Source organism: Rhipicephalus sanguineus, chromosome 2 (assembly GCF_013339695.2).
Source record: "Rhipicephalus sanguineus isolate Rsan-2018 chromosome 2, BIME_Rsan_1.4, whole genome shotgun sequence".
Classification (NCBI taxonomy): Eukaryota; Metazoa; Arthropoda; class Arachnida; order Ixodida; family Ixodidae; genus Rhipicephalus; species Rhipicephalus sanguineus.
Window position 1 is genome coordinate 219174755 of NC_051177.1, and position 22578 is coordinate 219197332.

General features: G+C 49.1%; 1 protein-coding gene across 1 annotated transcript in view; it reads right to left on the bottom strand.

Annotated features, from left to right (window-relative positions):
- LOC119382239 (galactosylgalactosylxylosylprotein 3-beta-glucuronosyltransferase 2) overlaps positions 1-22578 on the bottom strand; it is a 93994-nt gene that overhangs the window by 47707 nt on the left and 23709 nt on the right. The window contains exon 2 of the mRNA XM_037649951.2: positions 13727-13947. Within this exon, the coding sequence (XP_037505879.2) occupies positions 13727-13813 (87 nt within the window). The 5' untranslated portion in view covers positions 13814-13947. The remainder of the gene's footprint in view (positions 1-13726; positions 13948-22578) is intronic.

The following is a 22578-nucleotide window of genomic DNA, read 5'->3' on the forward strand; positions in this document are numbered from 1 at the left end:
ACGCGTCTACTACAAACGGAGGCATAAGTTAGTGTAGAAACAAATGCATTATCCCAGCAGATACCGAAGGGAGAAACAAATTACCCCTGCGCGTTGATTCCCATTGATACCCCCACCCGAAAGTGGCGAATACTCTATGCACAGCCTGATCTTTATCTCACGAGCAGTTTAGTACCTGACACGCGTAAATAACCTTTGCGACAAGGAAGACATCGCATACCTGCGCACAGGCGAACACAGAAAGTTCTCCTCACCCCATCCATGCTTGCGAGGCGAGCTTGACAAGCGTGAGTGCGTCTCGGCTTTAGTAAGCGTACGACTTGCATATGCCACGACATATTCAGGGAACCCTCGTTTGCGCTGCGCAAGGACAGCGCCAAGGCCAACACCGCTAGCGTCTGTGTGTACCTCTGTAGGAGCCGTAGGGTCGTAGTGGCGTAGTACGGGAGGCGACGTCGAAAGCGTCGCCGCACTCGGACGACCATGAATGGAGGGGCCCGTTACTTCCGAGGAGCTTCGTCAGAGGCGATATGATAGTCGCGAAATTTCGAATGAAGCGCCGAAAGTAGGAACACAGTCCTACGAAACTGCGCAGTTCTTTGACGGACGTAGGTTTCGGGAACTCGGTCACGGCGCGAAGTTTGCCTGGATCGGGGAGAATTCAGTCCTTGGACACGACGTAGCCGAGGATTGTCAGCTGCCGTGCTGCTAATCGGCACTTCTTTAGATTCAGTTGCAGACCGGCGTCGCTCAAACGCGTCAAAACATGCCGTAGGCGTTGAAGATGGGTGGAAAAGTCCGGAGCGAAAATGACGACGTCGTCGAGGTAGCACAAGCACGTGTGCCATTTCAGGTTGCGCAGAACGGTATCCATCATGCGCTCAAAGGTGGCGGGCGCATTACACAGCCCAAACGGCATGACGTTGAATTCGTAAAGGCCGTCGGGCGTGACAAAGGCGGTCTTCGGTCGAGCGTCGTCAGCCATACGTACTTGCCAGTACCCTGAACGCAAATCGAGAGATGAAAAGAATTCGGCGCCTTGCAGGCTGTCAATCGCATCGTCTATTCGCGGCAGTGGATACACGTCCTTACGAGTGATCTTGTTGAGTCGTCTGTAGTCGACACAGAACCGCACAGAACCGTCCTTCTTCGCAACAAGAACGACAGGAGACGCCCAGGGGCTGTTAGAGGGTCGAATAACATCGCGTCGAAGCATGTCGTCGACTTGCTCGTTCATTACGCGGCGTTCTGTGGGAGATACGCGATATGGACGTTGCCGCAGTGGCAGGTGGGCGCCAGTATCGATGCCGTGCGTAACGGCCGACGCGCGGCCGAGAGACGTTTGAGCGACATCGAAAGAAGAGCGAAATTCTTCCAACAGGTCCAGAAGCTGGGAATGCTGGACCTGCGTAAGGTTGTCAGCTATGGTGGAACCAAACACGTCAGCGGGTGATGAACCAGACATCGAAACAGCCCTGAGCGTACTGGAACTGCGGCCGTGCGTGTCATCGGGTTCGTCCATAACTTGTGCGTCTTCGAGGGGTTCCACGCTGCCGAGACATTCCCCTCGCACCAACGCAACACTGTACGGGGAGGGGTTGATTACAAAAATAGAGGTGCTTCCCTGAGTGGTTTGAACGGTCGCGAAAGGCACCAGCAAGCCTTTCCTCGTGCAAATACGGTCATATGGCGAGAGGAGTGCAACGGTATCGGATAGACTGGCGCAGTAGACGGACACCGCCGTTGACGAGTTTGCAGGCAATTTGATGTCGTCTTTGACGAGTACCTTGCTCGCAGCCGATGGACTGTCTTCCGGCGTCAAATTAGAGAATGGTGACAGCTCTATTTCGGCTGGTGCGCAATGAATGACGGCGTCGTGGCGGGAGAGAAAATCCCATCCGAGGATGACGTCGTGAGAGCAGGCAGGAATTATGATCAGTTCGACGGCGTACATAGCGTCCTTAATCATGACGCGGGCTGGTGCGCAATGAATGACGGCGTCGTGGCGGGAGAGAAAATCCCATCCGAGGATGACGTCGTGAGAGCAGGCAGGAATTATGATCAGTTCGACGGCGTACATAGCGTCCTTAATCATGACGCGGGCTGTGCACACCACTGTAGGGTGAATACGTTGGGCGCTGGCTGTACGGAGGGAGAGCCCGGAAAGTGGCGTCGTCACTTTGCGCAGTATTCGGCTAAGCTTTGCGTCCATAACGGATACAGCGGCTCCAGTGTCGATAAGGGCAGATGCCCGAACACCGTCTACAAACACGTCTATCACGTTCGATGGGCTTCGCTGAGGGCTTTCGCAGTTCGATCGCGTCGCAGCCCTTGCCTCGTGGACTGCGACGACTAGTTTTCCTGGTCGCGTGGGACGAGACGTGGCCGCATCGGGGACAGTGAGCGGCGTCGTGGTGACGGTGAACGGTGGGTAGAGGGCACTGGGCGAGACGGCGGTGACATAGGCTGCGGCGAATCGTAATACGGGCGGCTCGACTGGCTTGGCATGGTCGAGGCGACTGGAGGCGACTGCACGCGATTGCTATAGCAGGCGACGTGACCGGCGCAACCGCACGCAAAGCAGATGGGGCGGTTGTCGGAAGTGCACCATCGGTTCGCCGGGGTGGGTCCCATCCATGGCCCAAGAGGCGGTGGACGGGGCGGCGGCTGATAGGACTGCATGGTGGGCTGCAGTCGTGGCCTAGGAATGACGTCGGCGTACGCAGCCGGCACACTCGCCTGGAAGGCCTGTGGTCTGGCGACGACTTCGGCGTAAGGATGTGGGGCAGACACAGGGATCGCTGGGGGTGGCCTGGCTACAACTTGCGCGTAACTGAGTGGCGCAAGCGCCGGAGGTGGCTGGTGGTATTCCGGCATGACCTCCGCGATTTCCTGTTGAATAGCGCGGCGTAAGGGAGGCAGCAGTGTGGTCGACGGCTGTTCAACATGCTGCGACTGAGGCAAGGTCAGTAGAGAAAACTTGCGGGCAATTTCCTCGCGCACAAATGACTTGACCTCGGCGAGCAAGCCCGAGTGATCAGAAATGGCCGACAAGCCAGCGAGGTCGGCGTCGCGTGATGGAGGTCGACGGGTCAGCAGCCGCTGCCGGCGCAGCTCCTCATAGCTTTGGCAGAACGTGATCACCTCTGTCACGGTACGAGGGTTCTTGGCGAGCAGCATGGTGAAGGCATCGTCGTCGATGCCTTTCATAACGTGTCGGATCTTGTCAGACTCAGACATGGTTACGTCGGCCTTCTTGCACAGGTCGAGGACGTCTTCGATGTAGCTGGTAAACGACTCACCGGTCTGCTGAGCTCGTTCACGTAAACGCTGTTCGGCTTGCAGTTTACGTACGGCAGGTCGGCCAAACACGTTGATGATGGCGGTCTTGAAATGAGACCACGTGAGGAAATCGGTTGCGTGGTTGTTGTACCACAGGCTGGCCACACCCGCGAGGTAGAAAACCAGGTTGCTCAGCTTTCCTGCCTTCAGCAGGAAAGCTGAGCCTCAGCTTTCCCAGCAGGAAAGCCTCAGCCTCAGCTTTCCTCCCATTTGTTGGGTACGCTCACGCGCTCGTATATCGCGAGCCAGTCCTCTACGTCAGTGCCATCCGCGCCGGTGATTATAGGAGGGTCGCGGATGCGGGGGGAACCGGAGCATGGTGTCGGTACAGGGGGAAGCGTTTGCTGGGCGGCGTCTTGAGGCATGGTAGAGGGCACGGTACGGGATCGAAGCGCCAGGGGCATCGAACGGACCGAAGCTGGTTGGACGGCGCAGCACTCTCCACCAAATTATAAAGGCGTTTATTGACGGCACTAGTCGACGAAGCACAACGGCGACTGTCAAGAGAGAGCGCGGACTCTGAGCGCGAGAAGCGTGCTGTCAGAGAAGAGCCGAAGGGGACGACCCACTAGAAAGCGCTCGAGAGGGCGGCCCATTACAGACTTCCAACACTTCGCTACAATATATATATATATATATATATATATATATATATATATATATATATATATATATAATAATGTCCCAAAGAAAAAAGTTCAGAAAGATGCTTCCTAAGCGCGTAACTAAAACAGCGACATCTCGCTTCGCAGCGCGTGGTGCTAACCACTACGCCACAAAAGCGCAGATCCTTCAGGTAGCTAACGGCGAGCGTAATATACACATCCTTTACCCCTGGCAGGACTCAGAGACGGCAGGCGCTTATAAGCGTTTCTTCATTACCAGTGAGATGGTGCGAGGAGCGCAACGGGCGCATTTAAAAGTCGTAGGCCAGCTCGCTCGCTTCTTCTAATATTTGCGCAGGGAGAACCTTGCCCTTCCGCTGTCTGCTCGCGCGGTAGTTGCTGCCGGCAGGTAGATATTTCTGCAGCGTAGCAGCGCGTCCATTACGGGCCGCCTTTCTTGCTATCGCATTCATTGCTTCGCCCTTGCGGCGAAACTGTGACTTCTTTTTCGTGAGACACCCCCTACACGCCATTTATCCCGATTTGTTCCCCAATGACGCTTGCCCCGCATGCGGGGGCGTAGTTACGCTAGCACATATGCTCTGGGAGTGCCAAGGCAACGTACACTACTGACAAAAATTACTTAGCGCAATACAAACACAGCACACAAGGAAGGTACACAAGGGACAAGCGCTTGAGCGGTGTGCGTATTTGTACGCTGTGTATTTGTATGCGTATTTGTATGCTTGTGTGCTGTGTTTGTATTGCGCTAAGTAATTTTTGTCAGTATGCACCAACTAAGCCCCCAAAAAGTCCAATTAAACGTACACTATCCCGGATACTGCTTCGGCCAGGTGGGAAGCGGCCCTCCGCAGCTTCCTCCTGCTGACCAGCTCTGGGCCGTCCAGCAGGCCGGCGGAGCGGCCGGCAGTCTTGGCCTGACGGTCCCGGCGTGGAAGTCGCCCACTGCGCGCTGACGCGCGCCTTGCAGGACCTCAATAAAATTTGGCGACCAACCAACCAACCCCCTGCGGTCACCGTGTGATGCATAACCGTGGAAAAAAAACTCTATATTTCAGAATTGCCGTCCAGGTTTTACTTATTCTGGAGATCAGTATCGATATGGTTTTGAATCCTGACGCCAAATGACCTGTATATGAAATATGAGGACTCTTTTCTTTCTTTTTTTGGAATGGCAACGAACGTCAGCTGACCTTTGATTCAACACCCTTTTCCCTGTGTGAACAGTGTGAAACTATCGCCAAGTTTCCCAAAACATTAAGGCACGCCAAGAGGTGGTAACAATTTTTGTAGGTCACGTAAAAATAACGAAATAAGCGTGCGTGGCAATATGCACCACCACGTAAGCGGCGGCTTAATTGGTTACGATGGCTGGTGATTTTATTCTCCCTTAAGTCTCCCTTAAATGCAATAGCCGTCAATAAAAGCGCGATGTGCTGCGACTGCCGTCATTTTAGACACGTTGTCTAGCTTTAACCTAATTCGGTTGGCTCGCGTGCACACCCATGCTCAAGGCTCATCCAGTTCTGTTGCAGAGGTGTCCTTCAGTGACCATTTTCCTAATGACAAAATACGCACTGAAATCTTACATGGCGTGTCTTACCATAACTTTGTTCCGCGATCTGTGGCTCTGCCTGGTCTTGTCCGACATCATAGCACAGTGCTCGCGCATTCGGCAGAGCAGACGATGCAGCAACCATCATATAACACGAGTTTCACAAGCTTTATTGTCTTTGCTCGGAAAAAAAAGCTTAACGATAGGTCCATGAAATCAAGAATTCGACGAAACCTCGTGTGGTCAGGAATACTCATAGTCAAAGGTAAAAGAGAGACGCCGACCAAATACAAAAAGAACTAAAATTAACCGTCTTTATTTTAAAGTTATTTTTATATCTGGCCCGCGTATTCCTTTTAGCTTTGACTATTAGCGATAGATCACATATGGTTGCTATTCATAGCACACGTCATGCATTGTATCGAGACACTGTCCCTACAGAGCGTGAAGTTACAAGAAAGCGTAATACCCTGATCACGCACCGAACAATCCATCTGAACGTAACCACCAGGTTGAGGAAACCGGAAAGTCAAGCCCAGCCGGTGATTTCGCCGCTAAGACTTCCGCATTATCTAGAATGCTAAAAAGAAAATAGACTCCGCTAGAATGAACTTTTTTGGTACCGATCAGCAAACTTCATGGGAGCTTCACCAGCAAAATTTCGGCGCTACGTAAGTTGTCGCTATTATGAACCAGACCAATTCAATAAACCAGACCAATTCAATAGAAAGTTCCAGTAGGACTTTACCAATCCACAGCGACCTATTGCGACATTCGCCTATAACCGACAGTAGTAGATTAGAGCGAAAGCCTTGGATGGCTCATGAAACGCGAAAAGTGACCGTCGGCTTCTGCGGCATCAACACGAATAATGCAAGAAAACGCCAGGCCTGCGCGAAGCACGCCGCAATTTCACGGCAAAAAGTGGAGGAGTGCCCTTTCAAAAGCCCGATGTTAACTCTCTCTGGGCATCTACTACGATTACAGTTGCAAGGTACCCGCTACGCCATAAACCATCATAATTTTGCCAAGTAGACAAGCACCCACTATGTAATTATTCATCATTCTGCGGAGAAGCGACCTCCCCACTACACATCTGTAAGGCACTCTGGGCACTTTGTTGATGCTGTGGCTGATGACAATGAACAATTATATCTGGGCCCTTTTAATGAATGGGAAGCTTTAAACCACTCACACGTTGCGCAATTCACACTGTGTGACGCCCGGTTGTTATTTTACTCCTCTAGCACGCTATATTACGCCTGTTAACGCAATTCCTTGCCAGACATGACCCCTGTATGGGGTATTTCTGTGCAGGAGTTTCAAGCCCCGCCGTGCCTTTGTGGTAGAATTTCGACTGCCACGAATAGGGCCTGGTTTCAAAACCCACTCGATCGTGGATATCTTCAGAGACGATAGTCTTTCTTGGGGAACTTAAACGCAGAAATTTTGGCCTGTCTGTCTGTCTTTCTGTCTGTCTGTCACCCGATTAAGCCATCCGGCCAAAGTTGGACCACTTGCCCAAGGGCCAGCCATCTTGAACTGGTGTGTAGGTTCATACTTGTGCACATTGTCGATCAAAAAGCAAACATTACGCATATCTGAGGCGCAACATCACTACCTAAGTATTAGGGGGTGTGTTCCTTTGCTAGAAAATACATAGATACGTAATTTTAAAGACCCTAGTTTCTTAATTAAGCTGCGCTGAAAATGCAACGCTATGACGGCGACGAGCGCCCTCTGCCACGGAAGAAGGAAACCCTCTGCACAAGCTCATGTTTCGAGACGTATGCCAGATGGCGCTCATATCTCACGCAGCGCTCGTCTATCGTCTTTCGGTGGGATTTGCAGCGTAGCACGCAGATACGCGGCCATTTTTTTTTTCTTCTCACTGTGCGCGATAGCGGTTCGGACACAGGAGGCGGCGCATAACTACGCCACTATAATCGGCTGTTGTGATCTCACAAATGCTCTCGCTGTAAAATCAAAATGTGACGACGTAACCATTTTACGTCATTATGGCGTCAGAGGTTGCCAAAATTTCTGACGTCACATGACACAATCACATGGCATCGCCGCTTGAACAAAGGTGGGCTAAACCCGGAGGCAGTGTAAAACCAATTTGGGTGCAAAAAGCTATCTCGGGAAAGGCGGGGGGAGGGGGGATGAATACGATCGACTAAGAAGCAGATAGCTTTGGCCTTCGAGTCGTCTGAGGCGAATGCATGAGGGACTGACTGAGTCTTTGTATCTGTTGTTAAGGCTTGACGAAAAGAGGAGCTGTGGCCCAGCCGAAAAGGTATAAACAGCCAGTTAATAAGCATGTACGCCAAATATTTGCAAAATATCTCAACTATTCACATATCCCTTGCGAATGAAAACTCGTAAAATAATCACAGCGCATAAATCTGGTGATCAGAAGATCGCATCAAACTACTGGCCCATTTTCTTGACCTGCACCAGCTATAAGCTTCTCGTGTGCATTATACTCGAATTCATTACCAAGTTTGTCAAAGCAACACGGATTCCGGAGGGGCCTATCTACCACAACCTTTCGAGCTAATGCGTGGCCTTACTGGCCCATTTTCTTAACTTGCACCAGCTATAAGCTTCTCGTGTGCATTATACTCGAATTCATTACCAAGTTTGTCAAAGCAACACGGATTCCGGAGGAGCCTATCTACCACAACCTTTCGAGCTAATGCGTGGCCTTACTGGCCCATTTTCTTAACTTGCACCAGCTATAAGCTTCTCGTGTGCATTATACTCGAATTCATTACCAAGTTTGTCAAAGCAACACGGATTCCGGAGGAGCCTATCTACCACAACCTTTCGAGCTAATGCGTGGCCTTACTGGCCCATTTTCTTAACTTGCACCAGCTATAAGCTTCTCGTGTGCATTATACTCGAATTCATTACCAAGTTTGTCAAAGCAACACGGATTCCGGAGGGGCCTATGTACCACAACCTTTCGAGCTAATGCGTGGCCTTACTGGCCCATTTTCTTGACTTGCACCAGCTATAAGCTTCTCGTGTGCATCATACTCGAATTCATTACCAAGTTTGTCAAAGCAACACGGATTCCGGAGGGGCCTATCTACCACAACCTTTCGAGCTAATGCGTGGCCTTACTGGCCCATTTTCTTGACCTGCACCAGCTATAAGCTTCTCGTGTGCATTATACTCGAATTCAATACCAAGTTTGTCAAAGCAACACGGATTCCGGAGGGGCCTATCTACCACAACTTTTCGAGCTAATGCATGGCCTTACTGGCCCATTTTCTTGACCTGCACCAGCTATAAGCTTCTCGTTTGCATTATACTCGAATTCATTACCAAGTTTGTCAAAGCAACACGGATTCCCGAGGGGCCTATCTACCACAACTTTTCGAGCTAATGCGTGGCCTTACTGGCCCATTTTCTTGACTTGCACCAGCTATAAGCTTCTCGTGTGCATTATACTCGAATTCAATACCAAGTTTGTCAAAGCAACACGGATTCCGGAGGGGCCTATCTACCACAACTTTTCGAGCTAATGCGTGGCCTTACTGGCCCATTTCCTTGACCTGCACCAGCTATAAGCTTCTCGTGTGCATTATACTCGAATTCATTACCAAGTATGTCAAAGCAACACGGATTCCGGAGGGGCCTATCTACCACAACTTTACGAGCTAATGCGTGGCCTTACTCGTGGTTTAAATTAACACTTCCAAATAGCGATAATTTTTATGGGCATCTCAAACACGTTCTACTGGCTTTCACAGAAAAATTTAGTCTTTTGACCTATCTGCCCGGCCGTCAACAACTTGTGTAATGCGGTTATCTTGTTTCTAGACGCCCAATCCGGCAAGCCTCAGGGATCCATCTTCTAACCCATGTTACTTCTGCTGTTTATAAATGATACGAAATACAACAATAATATAAATATTAGGCTTTTTACAGACGACTGTACGTTGCATGAAAACGCTAACGCTGCATTGACCGAAGTAAGTAGGGCGATGCCCTGAATAAAGCTATAAGCTGGTGTTATAGCTGGCAGATTGTGATTAATTCGCATAAAACATACGCGATGCCAATAACAAAAGAAAGGAAACAAGCTTAGCCTTTCCTTATGGTTTTGGCAGCATGACGCTCCTTAACGTAAGCCAGTACAGACATCTGAGCGTAATAACATCGTCCTATCTTTGCCGAAAAAAGCACGTGGAAACCACAGCCGCAATGAACACGATAGAGAGAGAAATAACTTTTATCAGCGCCTCCTCTATTTTTCAGTGCCTGGGCGAACGCTCTCCTCGGGCCGTCGAGCGCGCGCTCCGCGTCCGCTCGCCGCTGCCGCGTGGTGGCGCTGTGCAAGTAGACTACGGGAAGCTGACGCTCAACGGCTGCGCGTCTTACGAAGCTCACGAATTCGTGTATGCATCCGAGTTTAATTGCATTTGTGCTTCTTGCAGGATTTCACAGGTACAGGGGGATGGAAAGAAACGCGAACATAGCGGCGCGCTGTTTTCATCACGCTCTAACCGTGGTGGCAATAAAAAGATGCTAGATGGTCTTTTATTGTGTCATGGATGACGTCGTGTTATAATGAATCATCGAGGCTATAACCACTTGAAAATAGATGTGAAACAGCAAAGAATGCAGATGCCGCATGTTCGCGTGTATTTCTATCCCCGCTGTAAGTATTCCGCAGGCAGACTGTCAGGCCGTGCTGCCGGTTCGATACTTGCACTCGAGTTTGATAGTATTCGCGTTTTATTTTCTATTTCAGTCTATTGGAACCGCCCCAATGCCTTAGTATGTCATAATGTTGTGTTCGACTCTGCAAATGGAACTGAAAGAAATCACGATTGTCTCTTTTTAATTTCCCTTTATTGATAAAGAAAGAAAATCTCAGAGGGTCATTTATGCATTCATCTAAGACGACTGAAAGCAGAAAGCCATCTTCTTTTTCTTCTAGTCAATGTATTGAACATTTCCTGCCTCCCTCCGAGATATTTCTGTGCCTAACGTGGTTTTCTTACAGCGCCCCGCCACGGTGGTCTAGTGGTTATGCCGCTCGACTGCTGACCCGAAGTTCGCGGGATCAAATCCCGGCCGCGGCGGCTGCATTTTCGGTGGAGGCGAAAATGTTTGAGGCCCGTGTACTTAGATTTAGGTGCACGTTAAAGAACCCCAGGTGGTCAAAATTTCCGGAGCCCTCCACTACGGCGTCTTTCATAATCATATGGTGGTTTTGGGACGTTAAACCCCAGATATTATTATTATTATATTATTTTCTTACAGCCTCAAGGATCGGAGGCAGTGCAAGCTTTCTGCACATCAGCGGAGGCATGCACTGCCTCCGTGATCGGCCCATTTTGACCAAGCGAAGATGTAATATGACGACGTCACGTTACGTCACAAAATTTTGATCTGTGACGTCATATGATGACGTCATCACGTAATTATTTTTTGCATCACTCGTGCTGACGCCGCCGACAGTCAATTTTCGCGTTTGATGAGGCATCTAAGGCTTTCGCCTTAATACACTGTTCGGCTGTCGTTCCACGAAATTCCAGCTGCCGCTGGTGTTCGGTAGAGGTGGCTTGCAGTAATTAGGCGGAATAATTGGTCTCTTAATACATCTTCAAACTACACTAGAATATGCAGCCGTCGTTTACGACGTGAAGATTTTATAGAATATAAGAAGCGGTGGCTTACGAAGGTTGCAGTAGCGTCACTCTTTGCAGACTACCCTTCACGTTTTCAGCCCAAGGTAACAACTTAATCAAGCATGGAAAATATCCCTAAACGTGACCGTGTTGCGTCCGAACAGTCAGCGAATGCATGTAGTACCAGTAGCAACGCTGCCTCGCGATCGCCGCCATGTGCATGCAACTCTGACATTAGGTCCCGAAGCTGAAGAATCGGAGCTCATGGACACTACATGCGCTACCGGCGAAACAACCGACAGTCATTATGTACGTTGTCACTGGAAGCAGCTTAGTGACATTTCATGCTATTTAGCGCATGAACTCATGGCTTGCGTATAGTGTGCTACACCAGTAGACGGTAGCATGCATGGGGGACTTTAAGCGCCCAAGCTTTCAGTATTAGCTCTTGGCAAATGCTGCTTTCGAAAATCGACTTTCAGACAGTCAATAACCAACTCTCAGTCAAGCGAACATAACGGTGACAAAAAAAATTTCTGCGCATCACTGGCATGCGCTCTCTGGAATCGGGCTAGCAGACGACGAGCGAGCGTCTCCATCAAATAGCCGCGAAAGGCACATGCCTTCGAAATGGGCTGGTTGCCCAGAACGACAAGTGCTTCATGATTCCAGTTTGCAAGTTTTCAATATACTATCAACAACGCGAATGCAGCCGAAAACTGAACCATATAGCAGCTTCGAATGCAGCCACGGCATTCGTTTCCGCGAGCGACGACGCGACGGCTGGTCTACTACGGTGGCGGCGCCCGGCGGCTAAAAGCCGCACTAACGCCGACGGTCGGTTCCCATTGCGTTACGCTCCTTCGCCCAGGCACAGAAAAATAGAGGAGGCGCTGCTTTTATTCGCACCCGTCAACAATGGCGGGGGAAAAGCATTTAGCTTCGGCACTAGTTCATTCGCCTAACGTTATGTCGGCTGGAATCCCCTGTGACATGGCGGCCGTCAGGTCAAGACCGATGGCATTGCGTTGATTTTTCTGCTTCGTGGTTGAATGATAAGGTCCTCCAGGATTCTGCATTACTATTCGAGTCGTTACAAGATTTTCATTCTTTGAGCGGACGCTACGGCACACCGACCGCGACACTAAGCTTTTAGCCGACACCCGACTTGTCAGATTTTAGAATATTCCAGTATAATCTGGGTCACTTTCACAAGTAGTGGTATCAAAGTTCCTACCAGAACCATTATCGACGCATCGGTTCCCCGTCAAACTAACAAACTAAGATAAAAAGGCGAGCATGTCACGCACATGATCTCACACTTCAATAATACTCGTGAAACATCCATACACCTTATTATTATTTCTTTCCAAATTGCATATGAGCTTTCAGCCGACTTACAGTCGAACATTACGGAATGGTTGGTTACCTTCAATTCGCAGAAAAAAATCACAGCATATCCACGGAGTGAATGATGATGAGTGGGCGAAGCTGCGGAGGTTCATCGGTAAACCGTGAATCTTCCGTGAATTCTGCCCAGTACATCATCACCGACGTGAGGTCGGGCGCGTTTATACTAAAGGTTCGATGAGAGTTATGACGACTTGCAGCTCACTTTAATTTTACATGTACGCTGTGAATTTTCATTGTTTAATCACGCACAGGAGAAATCGCACACACGCACTACCTTGGAGGTCAAAATCCAGTGCCTATATATACGGGGTGGTCAGTGAACGGTTGTGCAGCGCGAGCGGTCGGTTTTTTCAATCAAGACGCTGCCGCGATGCTGCCTCGCGACGCTGCCTGCGTCGGCGCCGCTGCGCCGCGAGGCAAGAAAATTCCACAGCATATCCACGGGGTGAATGATGATTAGTGGGGCGAAGCTCTCGTACGGCAGGATCTTGGCGGCGGCGTCGCGCAGCTTCACGCCCAGTACATCATCAACGACGTGAGATCGGGCCGGTTTATACTAAAGGGTCGATGAGAGTCATGGCGACTTGCAGCTCACTTTAATTTTACATGTACGCTGTGAATTTTTATTGTTTAACCACGCACAGGAGAAATCTCACCAGACACTACCTTGGAGGTAAACAATGACTGCTAATGGGGAATGAGAGACAGAAGAAGTCGGCTTTTAGCTAACACTTACACTTCTACTAACGTTTCCTACTGGAACATGCCAATGGCTGCTAATGGGGAATGAGAGACAGAAGAAGTCGGCTTTTAGTTAACGCGCACGCTGCGAATTTTTTATCGTTCAACAACGCACAGGAGAAATCTCCCACCGGCACCACCTTGGAGGTCAAGATCTGGTACTAGCGTTAAGATTGGTTACGCACTGCGACGGGGACGAACGGGTGCCGCTTTAAGGAGCTTCGCCCCTAAAATATTTTCTACGAATAGTATATCTTCTTAGTATATCGTACAGAAGAATTTATTCGATACAAGATGTCTTTCTTGTTCTTCCGTAAAAACACCACGTAACTACAAAGAGGAAAAGCACATGTGCTAATATTGGTTTATTTGGCAGGACCTATCATACAAACACTCACCAAGGCTGATGGCCCATCGGCGTCTTCAACGACGACCCAGAAGACGCGAACTTTGGCCAGCATCAGCGCCTGTGACAGCCTCACCATGTCGGGGGCCTGGTTCGCGCGCCGATACGTCGGTGTGACCACGTACACCGTTGGGTTTTTGCCAGAGGAGAGCGCACTCGCTGCTTCGATGACTCCCGTCGCGCACCAAGATGATGGAAAGGGTACCAACGGCACTGCACACGACCGGCCGTGGCAATTAAATAGCGTGTCATGCACTGCGGTACACCAGGCTTTGCTATCCTAATAACCAAAGCGCCAATCACATTTCAGCGACACCAAAGTTGGCAAAGCACCCTAAGCATATAGAGGGCACATATCTCGGAAAATTGGTAACGCACAGAAGTGACATTAACAGCCCGTTCTCCTGCATTGGTTATTATGCTAGTGCCGATCGGCAAAGACAATTTGACCAGACAGGATACTGAATACATTGGTGAACAGAGCGGTCTAGAAGCGGCTAGTATTCACAGGAAATCAGAAGCCCTTGCCATATCGGCCATATGGGGGAAAGTAAAACATGGCATGTGCGTGCCTGGTTTACTACTTCTCTTTCTTTATTCTTTCCTCCTTTCTATCGCCTTGCGCAATGCTCCCTCCTAACTGTTCACTTCCTACATGCTGGGCAGTGGACCGTCATCTATATGCCTAGCAGCGCAACAATTCAGTTGCTACAGACAAGGATGGTCATGCGCTCATATCCAGGCAACAATTAAATGTGGCACCGTAAAATAGAGAAGCCTCGATAAATTATCAGATTGCTGTGTCAGAAACTGCTCATCATCCACAAGCTTATGATTGAGAGAGCATCACCTATTTTAAAACCGCGTATATACAATACAAAGTATCAAGCGTGGAGGGAGAATTTTATTGCGAAAGCAATTACATGGACACTTCCAGTATATATATATATATATATATATATATATATATATATATATATATATATATATATATATATATATATATATATATATAAGCCAAAAAGAACTATAATTATTTAGAAGAAAAATTGCTTGACGCGCGCCACCGCCAATTCAAACCTGCGGCCCCTCGCTCCGCAGCGCGAAGCGTTAGACAGCTCCGCCACGCAGGATACGTCCTCCAGGATTGTAACAGCGAGCTATTTCTATATACCATTTACCGCTGGCGGTACGCGAGCTCAGAGGTGCTTGAGCGTGTTCACTGTCACTCGCGAGATGGAGCGAAGGGCGTTCTTTAAAGGTCGTCGCCCTGCTCGCGTTTCCCAGGAGTTCGGATGCATGTTGCGCGCGTGCGACTTGTACTTTGCGCTATAGACGTTATGCAATATTCCTGCCATCTGTCGGAGGCCTGACGAAGCTACCAATTCAGCCCCATGTTGGAGGCTTAATTGTGTGCGAATCGTATTGCTGCCGCTACTATAACTGCTTGCTGGTCGGCAATCGGGGCATAAGAACGTCAGACGTGCCTCTACACGTTACCGGCGTTTGCTAGTTTATACGTTGACAATTACTACGTGTGAATAACTGCCTCGCAGCGAGAAGAGGGTACAAGGATGTCACTGAGTCACTTGTAAGCCTGTCGCTGTTGAGAATGAAGCTTTGCGCTTGGTTATAAATTTTTTCTGTGTTCAGTGTAGCGAATGAAGCGTTATTAGCTATCGAAATATCATGCGTGTACTGTAGCAGGAGCGTAGCCAAGGGGGGGGGGGTGTTGGGGGGGTTCACCTCCCTCCCCCCGAAAAAAAAAATCATAGCATATCCACGGGGTGAATGATGATGAGTGGGGCGAAGCTCCGGAGGGAATCATCGGTAAACCGTGAAACTCTTGCGTGAAATTCGCCCAGTACATCATATAAAGATTGTGAAACACCGTGTATATATTAAACATCAAACTTTTATTGTACTGTTGGTTTACGTCGTCCCTTCATTATCACCGCTTTGTGATCGGTGAAATGCAGGGAAAGTGTCCGCTCCCGAGCGAAAGAGAAAGCGCGCCAAAAGCGAGCGCCTTGTCTGCTTCCATCCGGCGACTCCGAGCGAAAGAGAAAGCGTGCCAAGAGCGAGCGCCTTTTACGATCGCAGGCATCCAATGACATGCGCCATTCGCATTATACAAGCGCCATCTGTCATCTTTAAACAGCAACTCTAAGAAACACATGAAACGCCATCTAGTGAGCAATTCATTAAACTAGAGCTCTAAGAAATACACGAAACGCCATTTAGTGAGCAATTCATTAAAAAATAGTTGGCTACATACATACTACTACAGAGGAGGGAACGACCCACACCCTAAGGAGCTTCGCCCCTAAAATTTCTGGTTACGCCCCTGTACTGTAGGATAGTTGGGAGGAGGCATTAGCGCGCGACGCGGCTGGGCACAGCGATGTCGGTAAGAAAGTGCTGCTGAACCATTTCAAAGCGTATTTCACAAGGGAGAGCCTACGTCGAATTACTGTAATGTGTATCTTATTTTAAATAAAACGTTGTCCTCTTTGTTATTTTTGAAACAAGAAATATTTCGCTGCTGTAGTCACCGATGTATGTTTTGCATAGAATTACCGCACGGTTAAAATGTAAGAAAGGTCCGCTTCTCGCGCACGTGAAAAGTGAACATGAAAAGTGAACATGAACACGATCCGCCAAGGAATATTTGCGTTCACATAGTCGCTTTCGGGGCCTACTGGCCGCCTTACAATTACAACACTCCCCGCCATGGTGGTCTAGTGATTATGGCGCTCGAATGCCGGCCCGAAGGTCGCGGGATCGAATCCCGGCCGCGGCGGCTGCATTTTCGACGAAGGCGAAAATGTGTGAGGCCCGTCTAGTTTGATTTAGGTGCATGTTAAAGAACCCCAGGTGGTCGACATTTCCGGAGCCCTCCACTGCGGCGTCTTTCATAATCATATCATGGTTTTGGGACGCTAAACCCCAGATATTAATATTATTACAATTTCAACCCGTTGCAGCCAGGCAGTTTTGCGTCGCCGACTGAACGCTTGCGAAACCACCTCAGCGCGTAACCAACGGTAGCGCAGCCACGGTCGAATGTAACACATCTGCGGTAACGGCACTTTTTTTCAGTTTCATACAAAAAGTGCCACACACAAGCACCTGTTAAAGGGGTACTGACACCTTTTTTCGAAGGCGAGTTTACTCTGCCATAGAAATCTCCTGTATGCAGACACGGCTCCGAGTAAGTGTGAAGCTCAGCAAATGCTGGTAAGATATTTTAATTTGATATTAAAGTCAATTTTTCCATGCCGCACCTACTGACATCGACACTAGTTGACGTCAGGCTACAGTAAAAATTCTGGTGACTTCACGCAGCAGTCTGACTAGTTCTGATGACGTTAGGTACCAAAATTTCCAAGATGGCCGCTTGTGCATCACCAACGGAGCCACGGTGCGGAGCGGCCGTGGAAACGTCACTATATATTGTGCGAGCACGTGACGAGAAGCTCATACCGTGTTGTGATGTCACGGTACAGTAGGAACCGAAACTAGCTTTTAAAAACATACTGCAATTACTTTATCAGGGCGCACTCGCGCTTAGCACTGCCTTTTCTAGGCTCCTGAGGGGTTGTCATTTTGTCTGACGCAAAAAAACGACAACTAAAAATATTCGTGTCAGTATCCCTTTAACATTTCCTAGCACACAGGCGTGGATACAAGATTTTTCCAGGGATCAGTGTCAGCTGGGAGAACCTGATATGTGCTCTTCTTGGAGTATAAATGAAAAAATGCCCCCACCTCCGCGAAGGGAATCGTGAGGAAATGCGAATGCATTTCTTGCGCCGAGAGTACACGGCGTAGTAATTTTAATGGCGTAAATTAATGACGAGACGAGGATTTGCACCGTAACCATTCTTGACAGGCGCCCAGCCAGCGAACGGTCGAGAGTGAGGCGCGAGCGGACGGGAGAGTGGGGCGCAGGGAGGAGAGAGAGCGAACGGCGAGAGAAGGAGCGGCGAAGCACTGCACCTACCCTCTCCTACACTCTCTCGCACCAAATGCTCCGGTTGCTACGGGCGAGGATAAGCGCGCGCGCCCGCAGCTTTTGCTATGGGAGAGGGAGTGAGCGCGGAGAGATAACACCTGCCGGCGCGCGGACAACGCCGGATGCCTTACATAGCCCGACTACGAAATGCATTCGCATTTAAAAGAAAGTAGGGGGGGGGGGGGAGAAGTCAGGGCATCCGTGCTGCCCCTCTGAATTTGGCAGCAATGGCATATGAAATGCTTGAAAAATACGCATAGGGAAGCAGTACGCGCGCAAAGCATCCCACCAAATGCTACCTTGTTAAACTTCACAATCGGTCCGTTCGCATTTTAACGCGAAAGTGTTTTATGCCGGGGTCCACCGCGGCTCCACTGACGTATTTCCGTCACGGATATGACGCTGTACAACATAAAGACTAAGAGAAGGCGAAGAAAAAAACTAGAAGAAAAAGTTCCGTCACCGGAAGTCGAACTTACGGCCCCTCGCTCCGCAGCGCGCCGCGTGAAACGATTCGGCCACAGACGGCACGTTCTTTGCCATGCTAACGGCGAGCCATTTATATACATCATTTGCCGGTAGCGGTACTTAGAGATCGGTGGTACATCAGGGTGTTTTCGTTATCACTAGTGAGATGGAGCGAAGGGCTCGAAGAGCGCGCTTTAAATGTCGTCGCCCCACGCGGATGAGTGCACGCCTCTACAGGGCATGGTCGCTCGTGCGCGCGCTTCTCTCGTGATGGCGGTGGTTTGTACGTCTTGTGCACTCACCGAAAGTTTGCGTTGGGAGCACGAACGTCGCCTCGCTAACTGCAGTGGCCGCTTTTGCGAAAAGAGCGCGCTGCTGACACATAAATAAGTCACAACTGTGACAGTTAGTTCGCGCTCATCATTTGTATGTTCGTTGCCTGCGTCCTTTCTGCTTGAGCAGCGCGTTGCAAGTTTCGAGCTGCTTGCCCCTCTTCGCGTGGCATTACAATTCGTTGTTGTAGCATTCATTCCTTCGCGCTTGGGGCGAAAGAAAGCACAACAAACGCTCAACTACGTCTGTGAAGAGACGTTTCACTTTTGTGTGATACCGATTTCTATGACAGAGGGATCGGCCATGTTTTTTTGCATTTTTTGTGGACTGTACTGAGGCAGTAACGCATAATTATGCCCTAATTCTTCGTTAAAACTACATTAAACGCGGACTATTCAACGCAGAAATTAGGGATAGTTGGTGGTGACTGAACTTGGACATCTTAACAAGCGCGAAGCACCAATCACAGAGGAAGTAAGAGACACGTAAAGAGGGCGGGCGCTAGAACCAGTCCTGCTGACGTGTGTGTTCCGCGTGTGATTGTTGCTTTGCGCTTGTTAAGTTATACAAGTATACTGTAAACACACACGGACTCTTGTATGGGTGGGTGGTTTTATCTTTGAACGTCTGGTCGGCTTGTCTCCTAATAGTTTCTCGCTCTGGAGTCAAAACTCAGTGGGGACACTGACGCGATTACGCAACTCTTATCTTGGTTAATATAAGATGGTGAACGCTGGTGTGTACCGAATTTTAGACGACACAAAAAAAATCACAGTTTTGGCGCAAGGGCGAAACAATGAATGTCATAGCAACAAACTGCAATGTTATGCGAAGCATGGCTAGCAGCTAACTCTTTTGGATCCTATCTTGCGTAATTCTACAAAGCGCTGGTGTATGGGAATACGGCCGCTCCAGGAAACGAAGTGGTTTTTGTGCTGCCTGTCATCTCAACGCAAAGTAAGCGGTAAGAGCACAACACGTACAAGGGTATACGAGCTCTCTGCTAATAGGGAGTTTTAGCTTGAACGTATACTTCTTTACGTTTACCGTGTTACCGGAACTCGAATTTTAGTAAAGTTTTTAGCTACCGACGTTTACGTTTGCGCAAATCACTAAAGGGTGATGATAACTACATTTAAACTACATTTAATTGAGATAATATTGAATTACCATTGCGGCAAAATCATAAAAGAGGTTTTTAGCGTTTGCAGTATCCCGGTATACGCAAAGGGGTGCAGCGATACCGGGTTACCGGACGATGGTGTCGACATCTTGTGACGCTTCGTGCAACCATAGTCATGGACACATTTGTTTTCTTAACATCGTGGTTTAGCGCTAAAAAAAGACAGACAATGTGGGAGACAGGACAGGCGCTACTAAAAATCAGCCCGTGAACTCTGGGAGGCGTATCATATAAAGAAAAAAGGTACTAGCTGTAATTCAAAATGGTCAGTTGTTGGGTTAGTTGGTTAAACATGTCTTGCATAGGGGAGCGCGGATCTGGTTAGAAAGAAAGACAACACGACAGAAAGGACGCTCACTTGCAACTGAGTTTATTCTAAAAAAACTTCTCACCAAGAAAGCTTATGCGCAAGCGCATTCACAACAGCCACTGTCATACACAAAAAATTCCCGAATCACTGACACTTGCGGTAACAATCTAAGAACACTTAAAAGGTGCTACACATGATCAGCTGCTGTGAAGGAAGTTCATTTCCTTCATCGTCAAATGCAACGAAGATGCACTGATGCACGCGTCTGCAGCAATCTTAATCTTGCATTTGACGAAGAAGGAAATGAACTTTCTTCACAGCAGCTGATCATATGTAGCACCTTTTAAGTGTTCTTAGATTGCTACCGCATGTGTCAGTGATTCGGGAATTTTTTGTGTATGACAGTGGCCGTTGTGAATGCGCTTGCGCATAAGCTTTCTTGGTGAGAAGTTTTTTTAGAGTAAACTCAGTTGCAAGTGAGCGTCCTTTCTGTCGTGTTGTCTTTCTTTCTAACCAAATCCGCGCTCCCCTATGCAAGACGTACTAGCTGTGTTAGCAATACGTCTATCTGCTTGTATAGAAACGAGATTAGGCTTTTTGATGCCACATGCCTGTAGCCTGATAAGTGGTGACGTCTTGTTCAGCACTCGTCACGTCTGCGCACTAGTCTGCTATTTATTCCATTGCAACCCTTGCAATAAACCAGTTGTTAGTAGCGCCTGTCCTGTCTCTCACATGTGTCTGTCTTTTTTTAGCGCTAAACCACGATGTTAAGTACTCACCAACTCGCCCAACAACAAGTTCTTATTAAGTACGTTTGTTTGTGTTCTTGAGGGGAAAAATGATTAAAAAGGCAACTCATTCGTAATTATGCCGCTGCAAGCACTTACATTGGAAGTAGAATGCCCGATGTTTCTGCAATAACAATTTTGTGCTTGCCTGGTTCACCCTGGCCCCGCTAGTTGGCGCCACATCTCCAGCCTGTCAGAGGCCTTAGGCCTCTCACGTTTACAGCTTCGGTATTCTAGGTCGCTCTAGCCTCGGTAATCCGGCTGAAACAAGGCGATCGTAAGTGTCGCTCGCACTTCGGCTTATTCTGACTCGGCGGCTGGAGTCTCCGCAAAGCGGATATCGCGAGTAGCCAAGAACGAAGGTGGATTTGCGAGATAGGGCCGTAAACGTAAAGCCTAACAGGCGAGTAGTTACGTTCCGTAAAAGTCCACGCATGCGCAGAGTCCATCCGGTATCCGGTAACACGGTAACGTAAAGAAGTATACGTACAAGCTAAAACTCCCTAGTGTCTGTTGAGATAGCTAGCGCGACCGCACCGTTATGGTCAAAGTTCGCAGTTGCTGCTCGAGCGACACAGCCCTCCTTCCTCACCGGCGACCCTTCGTGCTATTTCGCTCGACGAAAGACGTGCGGGGCATTTCCTCTCTGCTCCAGCAGGCCTCGCACGCGGGCCGATCTTATCGCATGCCCTTCGTGCGACAGAGATGGCCCACTCGTTTCATCTCTGCTTCAGCCGCGTTCGTCCGAAGCGCTCGCGCGCTTTTTAGTCGCGGGTACAGCATACGACGCGCAGAGCGATATTACCGATGTGGACTTTATGCGGAACTTGAGGCAGCGGTGACACCGACGGCGATGGCAAAAGACCGCCGAGAGTACCCATATAATTGCCATCGCAATAAAAGCAGCCTGCGCATTGTGGCACGAGACATTCTAGCTGTCGTTCTTACACTGCGAATGACTTCGATTCACGTTGGATGTTGGGTTGGCAGACTGCACCATGGAGGTACAAGTGCCGGCATTCCAAACAAGAAATATATTCCATTCATCCAAGAGTTCTTCGACGTGAGCTATTGTCATGCCTTTTTTCGGGTGTTTGTGGTCCTTGCTGAACTTTTTCACAAAACCTTCGCTGTTTCAAAATGAAACATTGCTCTCCCTCTAGTCAAGCATATTTGCCGGTCAAGTAGTATGTGTTCGTCACCCTCAAGGATGTCCTCAAAAGATGCGGTAGTTTCAACCCCCACCGAAAGCATAATGCCCCAGCAAGCCGCTATGCTGACTTCATCGTGTCCAATACATTTAGGGCAGGGGCATTCAGCACCCAATGCGGCGGTAATGCTTGATAGGAGAGAGTCTTATCTAGTGGGACACAAGGTCGAAGACAGCACAATCTTGGCAAAAAAGGCGAATTGTTCGAGGGACTCGTTTCTTTGTAAGACAACCAAATGGACCCAACAGATGCCTAATTCGAACGTTCTCGGTTAGTGTTCCAGCGAAGGGAAGCTTGTTTAGTCGTCGACAGTAATTCCATTCACTAATTTCGCTTTATTTCATAGTTACTATACCGTAGTAAAAAACTGTCCCAATTGCTGAATGTTGAGAACCTTCCGAACGTTTCGAGCCAGGTTTCGGGATCTTCACTTGGTGATCCATGGAAGGTCGGCGGCTCTCTGGGTGGCTGCAGCACGATCGCTGCAGGAGACACCGCGGCCGTCATCGTGCCTGTTGTCTTCGTCGCCG